Raw genomic sequence first — 16,338 nt, forward strand, 5'->3', positions numbered from 1 at the left:
ATGCACTTCCTACATCACGTTAATAAGAACATACACGTACAAATGAAAATGAATTTCATTATGTTAATATCTCTGCATTACTCGTGTCGTGTTGACAAAATGTAATATGTATGAACCTCTTGTATGTGTGGACACGATTTATAAGCATCTAGGACACATCGTACTAAAATAACATGCTATTCTGAGATTTCCATTATTACGTGATAATTGTTTCTGCGATTTATCTATTTTTTTCTTCAATTATTTAGATTTCTATAATAGTTACATAGAAATTATAAGAAAAATCGATATTTCTTGAACTATTGAATTTTAAGATTTTAATTTTATGAAAATTTATTACGTTTATATATGAATTAGACCACATAGAGTATCATATCAAATCAGATATGATCGATAAGCGCGCAATGCGTAAGAAACGATGATTCGCAACGAAGTCCTTCAATGTGCACACTTCCGCCAGACGGCTGTCGATAATTGGAAGTCGTTCCAGTTCTTTGCCTTTGCCAACTCTCATCTTGGAATGCGACCGGTTACAGTGTGCATGCCGACACGTTTCATCGAGGTCTGCACGGCCAACCGTGTCGTAACACAGCAGGAAACGGTACAATGAACTTCTTCATACTCGAATAGAGATACATAGGTAGAAGTGTGCTTTTGGAGATTGCTGACATTGTCATTAAAAGGAAGAAGGATAAGATGAATAGATTATATTAAGAATGCAGGTAAATCGATAGGAAAATATGAATTTTGTTGAAGAGGAAGAGAAATTACATGGATGTTGCTATATAATTGATAATTTGATTAATAAACAGTTTTGAATTAAAAAAAAAAATTGATTTGAGAAATTCGATCTTTGAAATTTATCGATATATCAGAAATTATCAGAATTGTTGTAATTATAAATTTTTTCAAAAATTTTTTTACAAATAGAAAATAAGACAAGGAAAAATATCAGGGAAACTGATATCGATTCGATTCAAGAATCCCAATCCGAAAGCGTCTAGATATTACACCCAAAGGAAGCAAGAGGATAGAAAAGGAAAAGGAATAATACTAAAAAAAGTTAACTGGATCGGGCTCGAAAAATCTCAGATTGAGAAATTCACGAATACCACTTTATTTATAAAATTATAACTTTAAAGAAAGTTCCGCGTAAAAAACTAATCAAAAAACAAATGAAAAAAAAATAAAAAAAACAAAAAAAATTGCTTATATAATAAAATAAAAAAGAATTAAAGAAAAATATCGATTCATGATGTTCATGATCCATTGAATTCTTTAAATTTAAATTCATTATAGATTAAATCATTCTTTTTTTTTCATTTCTTGTACAAATAATAAATAAACAAAGAAACAAAGACAAAATTGTAAAGAAGAGAAAAAATAAATTAATTCAATTCAGTTCATCAATTCAATAATCGGCAAATATTAATATTAGCTAGTCGCGCTATAAAGTGACTCCGTTGCGTATCGTATTCCATTCCGATTGGAACGCACGTGAATTGAATTTTAAAAATTCACTGTGAACCTGATACGCGATTACGCGCCTCTGTAAGCTAAAACGATCCGTACAACTTGCTGAACGATCAACGCATCGATTTAATCTGATGCTTGATCCGCGTTTAATCGATGCATTCGTTCGTAATTTTCCATCTACGAGAATATCTGATTAAGAAAACATTAAGCATAATAGACAATAGTTAGTTTCTAATTCGCTTTCATTATACGTCTCATAATATAATAGTGCCTCAATGACAAGTTAAGAAAAGAAAAAAGATGTTCACCCATAAATTCATTACGAATAACTAGAATCTAAGCTTCGGGATGGATCGATAGAATTCGGTTAAAATCGGAAAAAGTTGGATAGAAACTAACGATATCTCGATTTAAGTAGTCCAACTTCAGATCGGTTCGGCTAAACTCGGACGCGATCAGATTGCGAATTCAAGATCCAGTTATTAAAAGTTTACAGTCGTCTAATTTTTATCAAACCAATCCGAAGTCAAACTGTCTTCTAAAGATTTCGAATTTATCAAAATATCTATTCCAATTTTTTCCAATATATCCTGTAATGTAGAATATGTGCACTTTTCTTACAATGTTCGTGACGAGAAAATTTTAAACGGCTCAACGATGAATTCCTTCACGTTTTATCAGTGTTAAATAGTTTCATTCTTTGGCTATATATTTAACAGACAGCGTAGTACAAAGAATACTCGTTTCTGCATTTGAACTTCGAGTGAGTATACCGTGGCGCTATAACAGTTTAGGAGAGTAGAATTTGAAGAATATATATACGTTAATGAGCAAAAAATGAGGGAGCCACGTTTAATGGCGTTTGGAAACTACTTAGTTCTTATCGAAGGAGGACAGTTAGGAATGGTAGAACGGCGATTTTCTGGTTTCAAACGATAACATGTGTTCGAGCGTTGAAACGTATAATTTATGTTTACTTTTTACATTAAAATAAATTATAGATAACTTTTTTAAATTTTTAAATTTAATAAATGATTTTCATTTTTATGAGAAATTTATTATAAAATAATTAATTACTTAATGAATTATATAATAAGAAGAATTGAAGAATTATATAATAACTTACAAATTTTTAATAAATATTAACAATTTATTTTAAATTAGCAACAATTAAAAATATTATTAAATTATTACATTATCATTATTCATTGAAAAATAGAAGTATTATGAATGTTAAAAGTTCTGTGACTTTAGATTAATTTTCTACATAACGGGTTTCTACAGAAGTTAGAAAATGAGGAAGAGGAATAAAGTCAAGAGGATAGAACAAATTACGTCGTTCCACTAAAGTATCTCGGCGACGAGAATGAGCCAACGTCAATCAAAACGCTTCTTCATTCGTATCTTCGAGAATTATTAACTACACGATAGACGGAATTATTAATTGTATATCGTTATCGGTCTAAACAACATTCATGTAAAACGCGATCGTCTAGTTGTTTTTCGTTCGAGTACATCCACTCGTCAAGGAATATTTCTTGCAATTCTCGAATAATGATATATCATTTTAAATTGGTTCAAGTCTCCTCTTGTATTCACGAAGAAACACTTCCGCGTGCGTAGAATCAAGTCTATATTATTCAAGCCATGATAGAGGATAAGTGGAAATCTGGGATATAATTAGAATTTCAAATATAAAATCTTATAACTTTAAATAAATATTTAACCTCAAATATAAAATTTTTTAACATTAACATATAGGTTCACGTAGTAATTTTTATTTCTAGTTTCTAGACTAAATATCCAAAATTTAAATAGTTCTATTCAGTATTCAATTTTGATCATGCATTCATATTTCTAAATTTTGAAGAACAAGTAACAAATTTTTTTCTCCATCAATCGTTTTCAATCAAATTTCGTCTGTCTGCATTTCATGAAAAAACGCATACGTTACTTCGATTAAAATCGATATTATCGAAGCAACGATACCGTACGAGGTATATAGGTACAGTTGAGGGAAGAAATAACGGACGGAAAAGAGGAAGATAATAGAAGGAACTTATGATTGGCTCCAAATGAATTTCCAACTAACCAATTTAATTCCGATTTCCGTGTGCGATATGCACTCGACTATTCATAATTACTCGATAGTTAGCGGCCACAGGGATCGAAGTTTATGGCTTCGCAACTCGCCAGTAATCGGATTGTCTGTCGACTGACCGAACGAACGCTTCCATAATTCTTTGTACGTAGCATAAAATCGAAATGGAGGTTGCGCTTTGCGCATCGAGCCACGTTGGCACGTTCTTCGCCGGCTAAAATTCTTTAGGATTCTTCTTAGCAATTTTTAATCCCGTGTTATTTATATCCAATATTATGCTTAAGTATTACTTATTGCAATAATTATTTATGAAGATTATTGATTTTGATGACTTTGAAATACTTCTGTCAAGAATCTTAAATAATTTTATCCGCCTCTTAATTTTGATTTTGGAAATATACGCAAAAATATTTTTTGACATTATATATTATATTTTTAAAGCTCAAGATAAATTTAATATAACTTCTTTTATATGCTAAATTCTATAAAATTAATCTTTTAAATTATTTTTAAATAATTATTTAGAAAAATAAATTTTCTCATATAATTTTTTTTTAAAGAAATTCTATTCGTTCCAATTGCATAGTTCATTATATTTCACGACAGTGAAAAAAATCAGACTCATTGCTTGCTATAAGTATTGCATTAAATAATTATTTTATAGTTTGACAAAAATTAGCATATATTTATTATTAATTTTTTCATTTCGTTTTTTTCCATTAAGTGTTTCATATCAATCGATAAAAATTATCAGATATATTTTCGTCGGTAAGATTCCTTTCAAAATTGTGTTTAACCAATCGTTTTCGCAAAGATGTTATCCTGTCGTGTCTGGCGCGAATCGAAGCGTTAATATGAGAAGTTTCGCGTGAAAAGTTTCGCAAAATTACATTACGTTGAAAAGTTTTCACGCCTTATTAAGATCTTATTAGAAGAGGGCAGAACGTTTTTAAAGATATTTTCGTTCTCTTTTTCTTTTTATTTTTTTCATCTTTCTGTGAAACACATAATATTCTCGTTTTCGCGAATGCTTAATGCTGTGTTATAACGTTGTTTACGATATATTTCGAAAACAATATCACGATGCTTTAGAAGTTTCGAGTATACAATGTTGGAAAATATTACATTTATGGATGTTTATGGCTGAATAAAATTGATTGTAAAATGACGAAAGCATCTTTATATTTATTATATTTATTTGTTTATTAAAATAAATATTATTTTTTTTAGGAATTTACAAAAATTGGAAAATATTTCACGTTTTTATTTATTTATTTTTATTTTATATTTGTTAAATTCAAAATGCACAGTAATTTAGTAATTTATTCAAATAATAAATATCAAAATATTCAAAAATAATGTTTCAAAGTTAAAAAGAATACTTTTCTCTCATAAATAACTTAAAAAGTTAAACTTAAAAATGAGAAAATAAAGTTATATATATATATATATATATATATAATATATCTGTAATGAATAATCGAAATGCTTTTACGTTACGTATTTACAATATAACTTTACAACAATACAATTTAACGTATGTAATAAAGTACGACTACAATTACAATATAAATAATATATTGTAATGAAATAATATATGTAGATAATAATTGTTGAATTATCCTAATTAACAGATAATGATTTTAATATGAAATGTACGATTCTTTCCACTTTTATTGTTTAAACCGATAATAAATCAATTCACACAATTATATTTTTATTTTCCAAACAATAATGAGAAAGCATTTTTTTCTCCTTTTTATAATAAAAATATTCATTTAATTCGGAATTGTAGTCTGTAAAATTTCCTCATGCGTAAATAAATGAAAATCACTTTTGGAATAATACTAGGTTGTTTTGAGGAATGCGAGTAATTATTAGGAACATCGTATTATTAGAACTGATAAAAATCGGCTCGACTCGGTAAAAGTCGGATGAACTCGGTTCGAGGATCCGAGACCTAGCTTATTATAGCCTTCATTTGATCATATCCAATTATTGCCGAGTCGATCCGAAGTCACTTAAGATATTGAATCATTCGGAATCCAAATTTTTTCGATTTCATAATCTTAATAACTCTTATACCGCTATGTATTATGTATTACCATAACCGTTAAGCAATCTCAAGAATGACTTTCAACTACGTTATATATTTAAAACGATTTAAACTTATCAAAAGATAATTAAGAAAATATATTATTCTAATTAAAAAAGTTCACTCTTGTGTCACATTATGCTATTTTAAAATTAAACAAAACTGATATAACAAATTTTTTTATCGATTATATTCTTTCGAAATAAAATTGAACGATACTCTATTACTTCGTCGTTACAATAATAAAAAATTTCGAACCAACTTCTAATTACACTAAAAATTTTGCACATGTCAGCCGACAAAGTTGATAATATAATTTTAACGTAATTATCAACAGGCAAATGAAGGGATGGCTTTCGTTGATCGCAAAGTTCATAGATTAAAATTTAATTTTTCGCTGTTTAAAAATTTATACTTTTCCTGTGCATAATATGCGCAACCAGGATATTGAATTATTATTATCGTTCGCGTTTCTCATCTCATCCAACCACGGAAAACGCTAATTTACTTCTTATTTTCATAAATCAACCGTATTCCTTTCAAAGATCCATTACCATCATATAAAGCGCGTCTCGTGCATTTCGAGTAATAATATGCATATGTATATTTCAAAACAATGTTGCAACCGATATTGCGTTTTTACGTAATGCAACATTGTATTAATCAAATGCTGTTTTGTCGCCTCGAACCGAATTGCAACATTTTAATGGACATAGTTAAACCATTAAAATCCATATTATTTGCAATAACGTTGTGACGTGTACAAAATTGTGTAATTTCACACGAGGATATATTTCATTATATAGCAAAAATTCAAAATTTTTATAAAAATAATTCACTCTGAATCGGTGAATCCGGCAATTTTAAAAATTATACAAATTTTTTTTTAATATTAATTTTTTAACATATGTAAATTCCTTTATTTTTAATCTTTCTTTTTCCAGAATTTTTTTTTTTTTTTTTTTTTGAAACAAAATATTCTTTTCAACGATATCTAATCTAACGAGAGAACTTGAATGTAAATACAAGGATATCTCACATTTTTTCACAAACATTTTCAATTATCCGACAAGTTGCAAATTGCAAGTTTCCATGCTTCTGTTATTTCATTTCAGCCGTATATATCGATTTTGAAAGAGGGATAGATCTCGACTTAAATGCAAGTTGCGCGTAAGTACATAGTTCGAAGACGGAAGGAAAAGTTTAATCCGTGACATGTCTCTTTCTGGCGATACATCGCAAGTTATCTAGGGCACGGAGCGTGGAGCAACCCAGCAGATGTAAGTATCTCATGTCCTGTTGAGTACAGAGTATTGTCCTCCGCGCAGTTCACGGAATAATAAATCCTTGGCCGCGTATTCTCGACCTACTGCCCCCCCTCCCTCCACCTTTCCACACTTCCATCGTGCATCCTTTTTTCTCTCTACGTGAAATACAATGAATTTCGCTCTACATGACACGGTATGCGCATCGAGATATCGCTAAATGCAAATAACCCCTTTGGATTCGATACCCGGGTTGGCCAAATTTAATTGGAAACATTCGATTAACCAAAGTAACACAAAGAGAAGTTCGTCGAATTTAACGCGGTCGAAATTAATTAGAAAAAAAGGAAATCGATTGAACTATTTGAGACGTTGCCTCTGAGATTTATTTTTAATTTAATTATTTTTTTTAATTAGAATTATTTATTCACAATTTTTGTTAATCCTATTTTGTTAATTTATGATAATAATAATGATAATAATTTATGATATTAAGATAATATAAATTATCTTAAATGATTTTTATTTCTGAAAGAAATAATGTACTTTTTGAAAGACGAATTAATTTATTAAATCTTAATTTTTATACTTCTTGATTTCATAAAATCTTTGTTTTTATTGAATATCGATATAATATATATCGGAAATATTCGAAAACAATTTATTTTTTGAATAAAAAATATTCAACTTATTCGAAGAAAATGTTCATAGGATGTAATCAAACTGCTTAGAATATAGTTTTGAGCAATTTCGATGGAGTATTGCAACGACAAGTTCGTACTACGCGATAGCAAACAGAAACTTCGTTTCACCCTATCCTGTCGAAGTGTCAGATACACTTCGACCGACCGACTAATTTACTTCAACGACACTATCGACTCAACTCGTTCAACTTTTGATCTGAAATACGTATATATTCCAATGATCTTTATAATTACTTAAAATAGGAAAGTGCAGTATAATTTTCATTTTAATAATAATCGAACTTCATGACCCTCTATTATCTCGTTCATTGCCTTATATGAATATCTTTTACATTTTTAATATAAAATAAATTATGGAGTTTTAGATTATCTTAATCTAATTCTGGTACAATTAATACTATAAGAATGAAAATGAGAAGATAATAAAGCGAAAGAAATAAAATGAAATATAATAATAATAATAATATATCATGTGATTTTTTAATAATTGAAATTAATACAATAATTAAATTTATCATTTTGAGGCAAATAAAGACAATTTTATTAGTATGAATCAAATTATATTATTTGGCAATATCGATACATTTAGACAGAAAATCGTAAATCACTTATTCAATATCTATTATAGTGGAATCGATTCTCAATCCCAAATATCAATCAGAATTCGAAGAGTTTTTCTATTCTACCAAACACGATGAAACTATAATGAATAAAAGAAATGAAATAATTAGAACAATTAAAAGAAATATATTGTTTCGTGGCGAAAATAGAATTTTTTTTTAGTGGTGGGGATGACTGCCACACTTACGCCATCTAGGTAGTTTCGAACACTTATTCATTTTTTACTGTGCGACTATAACCTCAAACGGAGCTATATATGGTAGAAACTGTTCTACAGATAGGACTATATCTTATCTCCTCATACAGGGCTGTCGACTATCATGTAACCCGAGAGTTCCCATGATCATAAACTCAATCGTTGATAACGTTGATGATCGTGCGCTAAATTGACCCTCCTGAAGAGACCCGTTGGCAAGGCGAATGTGTTAGCCAAGGGACAAAACGGATGCGACGATCAGCGAGGAAAAAGCGCGTGTCAGTCGGGCAAAGGGGTGTACCCCCTTTTTTCATTTAAATTACTCGAAGGCGGTAGTGGCGCGACGCGGCCAGCATAACTAATAGCCTTATATTGTGCGCTGCCACTGCCAGTCAAGGCGACCCAAGCGCACTACCACGTCAACCATTTTGCGAGCCTGTACACGACAGGAAAATAATACGGGTTGCACATAATCCGTGAATGCTTTTCGTCTGTTTGGATCCACCGTTGCACACGGCCCGACAGTACATACAACAATACAGGATATGTCATAGTCACAAGCGAGGAAATCACGTAATCGTTTATACGACTAGCAACCAGTCAGTGAGAATGGAAATTCTGCGTAGTAGGTAAGTATGCGTTCTACGTGTCCTCATGGGAATCAAAGATTGGCTATTCGATGATCTATGCAGTAGGGAGAGAAGTTGAACGCAGTTGAAAGAGGTGAACTTGACTGAGAATTGAATAGGGAGAGTCTAATAGATTGAATGCTGGTGATTAGAATGCTTGATTTAGATAATAGATAAATGGATCAAAGCGTTAAATTAGTTGTTGAAATATTATTAGTTTTTTCAAGGTGACGTTCTAATCGAGATTATACGAAAATTATTATTACTTTTTGTGATATATTTTTACGCATTTCAAATTAGATTTATATAAATTACCAATACTAAAATTCAAAAATTATATGAAAATATAAAATTCTTCGTTTGAAATTTACCTTTTATTTAAAATTGAACCATAACTTCCGAAACTTTTTAAATACAATTTTAAAATTTGAATTTAATCGAACTTAAAAGGAAAGAATTACATTTTCAATATACATTTCTCTATTTCCTCTATCGAAACTTCGAAGCTTTGATTCCACTGCGTATATAAAACGAATCCAAGACATTTGTTTCCTTCTCCCCATTCTAATTCTCCAATTAAAAGTTTGGATTCCATTGAAAGCATCAAGGAATCGAAATGAATTTTTCCACTTTTCACCCACTAGACAGATCAACTTATCTATGCACACTGATCACAACAGACAAATTAAAATTCAACGTGCCAAGGATAGCTCGAACCATATTCCCGCTATTGTGCATCGTTTCATCGCGGAAGGTTATTAAGCCCAGCAGATAGGGAGGCAAAGGTACGTATACAATAAACCGAGCAACCGAGCGTGACACGAAACGGCGCGAGGAAGCGCAAACATCCATTTACGCTCGCAACGGATGCGTAAATACGTGCGCAGAAATAGAGGAATAAGTGGACGTTGAGCGTGGCTATTGGCCACGTGTGTACAAAAAGGAAAAGCAATATATACCTGGTCGGCGGACAGGATATGTTGGATAAACTAATTAACGATTGAACGATGTCGGAAGTAATTAGTCATTTATCCTATTCGTGACGCAATTAAATGCTGGATAGATTTTTTTTTTTATAGGAAATTAATTTGTATATTTTTGTCGTTTGCGAATGACGAATAAACGAAATCAATCCCAAGTAAATGAAAATATATTTTATAGCAGATATTAAAGAAATATTATCTTTATATATATATATATATATATGATCGTTAAACAATATTGAGATAGAGAACAGATTTATGAATGATAATTTATAATTTATGGATAATAATTTTTTTTATAACCGATTAGAAATTATAATTTATAGAAATGTTGCAAAAAGTTATATCAAAACAAGCAAAAAATTCTTAATAAAAGTAAAACATTTTTATTAAAATGTATATTAATCTATGTAATAGATTAGATAGTTGAAGACTAATTTTCATAAATATTAGATATTTCATATCATAAATATTGCAGGTTTTTCCAGAATTATTTAACCTTTAACAATCTTCAATAAACCAAGAATATTTATTTATTTTTTTTTTCACATTAGCATAAATAAAACGTAGTTATATATTATTTGAACTTCATTATTAAATTTATATTTTTTGTCATTCAATATGCATATCTATTCAAATAAATCATTAAAGCTTTAATTGCTTTAACAAATATTGATGATATATAGAGAGACATAGGTAAATAGCTTTTTAAAGAAATAAATTTTAAATTTTTAATTTTGATTTGAATTTGAAAAATTGAGAGAGAAAATTTTGTATCTTTAATCTTTATTTTTTATTTTATTAAGATGAAAGGAATAGATAAATTAATAATTTTCCATAAGATTAAACATTAGAAATATTTTTACGTATTTTTTAATGTTTTTAAAAATAAAAATAATAAAAATACGATTGTGATAAAAGTACATTAGTTATACATACATTTTTATCTCATTTTTATCTTTATCCATGTAAATTCTCAGACTTGTGCTAACTGGACATTTCTTGTTCATTTTCTGCAAATAACGCGTACCTTTGTATTTCGCAATTCTATCTTTAAGTCGCTTTGTATCGAACAATTTTATCTTAATAAATATTTGCAAGATATATCTGTGTATTACATTATTATTTACGTAATTTTTACGTAATAATTTTTTAGTATTATTTATAAAAAAATTTAAAAAAAAATCTAATAAGATTCGAAATAATCATGAAATCTACGAAAATCAATATTTATTAATATTGAAGAAAATAATAATTACATTATATAGTATTGACTGTAATTATTTTCTGAAATTATTTTGTACAATTATATTGATAACCAATAAAATACATTTCAACAAATAAAATATTACACTTTATCATGAATAACAAGATATATTTTCCAAGATAATTATATTACAACCATGAACTATGTATAAATTTATGTATACAATAATATGAAGAGAAATTGTACAACGAGCATGAATGTAAGCCAAGCTTTAATAATATGCAGGATACCAAATTCTATAGTTATATCCGGTGAATCATGGAAAAATCATATAACAAATATGCTAACAATCGAGCATAATGCATATGCATTCCCAAAATTCTAGTTAACTACAACACGGTCCATAAATTACTTTCAATATCTGTGAATATCAAAATATAGTGAACATGTATCTCAATCTGCAGGGATTTTTACTCGCGTAAGGTTGTACAAACTTTTATGAAAGCCACATTAAATGCACATTTGACACGTTTGATAAAATCGAAATAGCACTACTCTTTGTACTCAAATAATAATTTTCAAATAACAATTTTTTTAAATCGAATTTTTGCTAATTATGTTCAATTGGATTAAATTGATTAATCAGAAAAATAATTATCTTTTTTTCAACATAGAATTAAATTAAATTTTTAAATTATTTCAGATATAGAATACAATTTTTTAATAACAAAATCTTTTGTGTATATTATATTATACTATCAACAATATTATACTATCACAATATAAACAATTCTCATTGTAAATAAATTGTAAATAATTTGAAAAATTCTATTCTAAGCGACTAATAATAATATCTATTTTCCAATTCAAATTTACAATAATATTACGCAACAAAAGTACACATAATAATAAGAACAATAATATTATATAAAATTATTCTTTCATGTCAATTCATGCAAATCGAGCAAAGCTTAATTAATCTCTCGATATAAAATTACGTAAGTTTAATTTCAAAAAAAAAAAAAAGAAAAATAGAAAGAAAATCAAAAAAAAAATAAAAAAAACAGGTCAACGAAAACACGTAATAACGATGCTTGTTTTTCTTCAACTTGCAACCTATATATCCCAACAATTCTCATTTTTCCCCTACTTTTTCATCAAGAGAGACAACAATACGAGGCATATTTGCGGAATAATGAAGCAAGCCGGGACAAGGCGCGACAAAATCTTGACTGACAGGAAACTTGGATCAAAACTACAAGAACTGGAGTAAACTCTCGGTGTTCGACGGGAAATTCATCCGAACAATTATCTTTGGAATGAAATGGCACCAATTAAACGAGTTTCCCCCGGTTCTTCCCTGCAAAAACGACGTCGGTACTAATTAGCAAAGTCCACGCTCCAAGTGAATTTCATACTAATCTATCTACGAGTCTTGGATGCTTCAACAACTATCTATCCTGCCTCATACTTCATAAACGATCCGAAGTACTTTCAACATTGCTACTCGGCAATTTCTTCCTTACGATACGATATATATCCTTAGAATTTCCCTTAGACGCACAGTATTTGGTTAATTTTAATTTCCACCATTGTATGACGTTATTTCGTTATGAAATACTTCTCTTGGTTAATATTTCAAAACATTTGTTTATTAGATAACCAAGAGAAGAAAGAAAGAAAAGAAAAAAAAATATAAAAAGGAAAAGATTTTGAAAATAATAATAAAGAATTGAACATATATATATTATATATTAGCCAAAAGTTGAAAATCATTAACAAAATCACTTTTAGTAGCTTTGAGGAATAAGTAACTGAATCTTTAATACACTATTATATATTATATATTAAATATAATTAATTTTGACAATTCTAATAAATAATTTCTATATTAAGTAACTTTCATAATTATATTTAAAATTAAATAATATATAAAAAAAGTAATTCTACTTAACAAAGATTATTTTAAGATTATAATTAATAGTGAACATATATTTGATAAAAGAATTTAAACACTAGCGCATTTAAGAAAACGTATTAAGATTTAATCCATACAAATTATACCATGTTAAGATTTATTAAGATTATTAGACATTACTTTTATCGTATATAATATAAATAAAATAGACATATGCCAATTGGCAATATTCCCGGCTTGCCTTCTACTAATGAGGAAGAAGAGGAAACGAGCATTCGTGCATACGACTATCCCGCGTATAACTTTTCACATAAAACTACATAAAACAACGGCAGCCACTGCATCTCTTGATTTGCCAAGTTTTATAGCAAGATGGCATTGTTCCGGTACGAAAATGCCCGGTATGAGAAAAGTTAAGTCCATTTACAAATATACACGCGCCTACGTATATTTCAGAAAAAGAAGATTCATAAATATGAAGCATGGAAAATTCTCGAAATCTTATTTACTAAATATGTAGAACATATGTATTATATATCTTTTCTTATATATCGTGTAATTGACAGTTATATTCAATTTATATTAGTATTATATATATTGTATCACTTTGTTTCAAAACTTTCTAGATTGTCGAACATATCATCGATAATAAACAAAACAAAAATTTTTCAATCCTCTCAATAATGATTTGTTTTGAAATATATTTATCGCGACTGAAGATTTGTTTTGGATCTTGGCCGATGCGTATGATGAGTCACTAATGTTCGAACCAGTTCATTCCGAGAGCTATTTTTAATAAATACTTGATATGATTTATCAATCTTGAATATTCCTTAGAGTATAAAGTTCACATTGACTATTTAATATTATCTTATTTAAAACTTTTAACATATTAGTGAAGAATAAGAAAATATAACCTCAAAATTTTTGTTTCGTATATCTATAATCTTTAACAAAAACATCTTTAACAAAACATCTATAATTTAAAACAAAATCCGATGAATATATTAATTTTTCGAACACCCTGTAATTCTGTCTATATATGTATATTTCGCCCCCACATGTATTCAGTATTCACGCATGCTCCTTTCGCTCGGAATAGCATTTATTCAGTTGTCACGCAACGAGATCACGAATATGACCTTAACAATTGCCAAGGAATTCTATCGAGCGTACTTTATACTTTTCGTTCATTCGTCTCTCTCGAAAAATTATCGAGCTATTTGAAAATTATGGAATCGCGAATCGAAAGTTATATTAATTCATTGTATCAAGAAAAACTAATTTCAAAGGGAACTTCGAAAGATAAGCAATGATATCGATAACCAAACATCGAACATGACGGTCCATCTGTCAGCGTAATCTCAAATAAATTTTCCCTTCAAAATTACTTTATGTTGAATTTTAAAGTCGAACAAAAAGAATAAAGTTTTGATTTGTTGTAACTATGTATAAAAAAACATGTACTTACCAGGGAAACTGTGCGTGCATGCGATGAACCACGCTGCAATGAATAGAACGCCAAGGGTCTTCATTTTTCTTTGCACCAGAAAGTTGCTCCGGTAACTTTCTACGACGATGATTCGATTAGTACTGACGGGTTCGGCTTCTTGCGAACGGGACTGTCACAGAACTCGCGAGAGGATCAAGGTCACTCACAGAACCAGCTCACTGAAACTCCCTGACGCTTTGCACCACGACTTTTGTCTCGCGCCACTCTATATGTGATCGTTCGCCTACTGCTCGACCAATCGTCACGCTTCTTGTCGAGATCACGTGAACAGTAAGTCACGTGATCGTAGGGCGCGCTGCTTGACTCATAATATATCTTTTCCCGGTATTACTAATCCCATGCTACGTCTACCGTATTTAACAGTTGTCCAATCATAATCATTGTGCGAGCATTCCCTGCAATCATAAATTTTATACTGAATTATATAATGAAATCATTGATAATATAATGATAGGGAATCAAATGTATTTTTACATTACATTACATTGGTACATTAATTTGACGAACAAATTTTTTCTTTGTTTTTCAAATTTTAATCATGATATCACGTTGATTACAGAGTACAAATATTTTGAATGAATAATTAATAAATAAATAACTTGTAATCAATAGTAATTGTATTTGTTCTCTAAAATGCATTTAATAATATAATTATTTTAACATTATTTTAACATAATAATAATTTTAACATTCATAATAATAATTCATAATAATCTGAACAGGAATATCATGAAAAATTTTATATTTTATAGCAATGATATTCAATAATTATCATTTTAAATATAGAATTTTCGTATATTGTTTTTTTCTATTATTGTCAAAAGAAAAGCCACATGAAATTTATATAATAATAATTATTTGAAATAACTGAATTTAATGTTATTTATTACGTTTTTCTAATATGAAATAAATAATAAAATAAATAATAATATATAATAAAATATATGAATAATTATAATTAATTAAATTATAAATTTTTTTATTAAAATTGTAATTAAAATAATTAATTTAATTTGTAAATTGCATATTTTTATTTAAAATACATGTCCAAAGAAAATATTTATAAATCATTATCAATAAAAATATCATATCATATCAATAAAAATATTAGTATACATTTAGATTGTTTTATATTTTGACTTTGATATATTTTTTTTCAATATTTTTAGAATTATTCTAAAAATTAAACTGTAAACAATTTGTCTGCAAATTCACGCTGCAAATTATGTTATGATAATATCTTTGATTTATTTATAAATCTTTTAACGTAGTTAAGTAATTATGAACAAGTCTATAATCACATAAGTACTTGATTACAACAGATTAAACAATGTACATAATTTGTTTCACTGCTTCCGTATTCAAATGCTTATATATAATTATACAAATTATTCTTTTTTCCGCGAAGTATCGAATAGTATTTATATCGACAAATAAGACATAAAAAGCAGAAATAGTATTTGCGTCAAGTTTCGATGTCTTGAATATAAAAAATGTGATTAATTTTCTTATTCATCGACAAACAAACTAATATTTTTAATATTTAATAACTGAACCTCGATAATCTTTTCAAGGTTATAATTAATTTTTCTTGCATAATTAATAAAGTGAACTTATATAATTAATAAGC

The 16,338-nt window shown here is 28.5% G+C and overlaps 1 protein-coding gene across 2 annotated transcripts in view; it reads right to left on the minus strand.

The window, feature by feature from the left end:
- The window catches only part of LOC122711781 (icarapin-like), a 40,870-nt gene extending 25,978 nt beyond the window's left edge, over positions 1-14,892 (minus strand). The window contains exon 1 of one of the 2 annotated variants that reach the window (XM_043930845.1): positions 14,667-14,892. In XM_043930845.1, the coding sequence (XP_043786780.1) occupies positions 14,667-14,730 (64 nt within the window). In that variant the 5' untranslated portion in view covers positions 14,731-14,892. The remainder of the gene's footprint in view (positions 1-14,666) is intronic. The other variant, XM_043930838.1, reaches the window with a different exon arrangement.
- Between the last annotated feature and the right edge of the window lie 1,446 nt (positions 14,893-16,338).

The sequence above is a fragment of the Apis laboriosa genome, unplaced genomic scaffold, assembly GCF_014066325.1.
Source record: "Apis laboriosa isolate Shangri-la unplaced genomic scaffold, ASM1406632v1 scaffold112_cov148, whole genome shotgun sequence".
In the NCBI taxonomy this organism is placed as follows: domain Eukaryota; kingdom Metazoa; phylum Arthropoda; class Insecta; order Hymenoptera; family Apidae; genus Apis; species Apis laboriosa.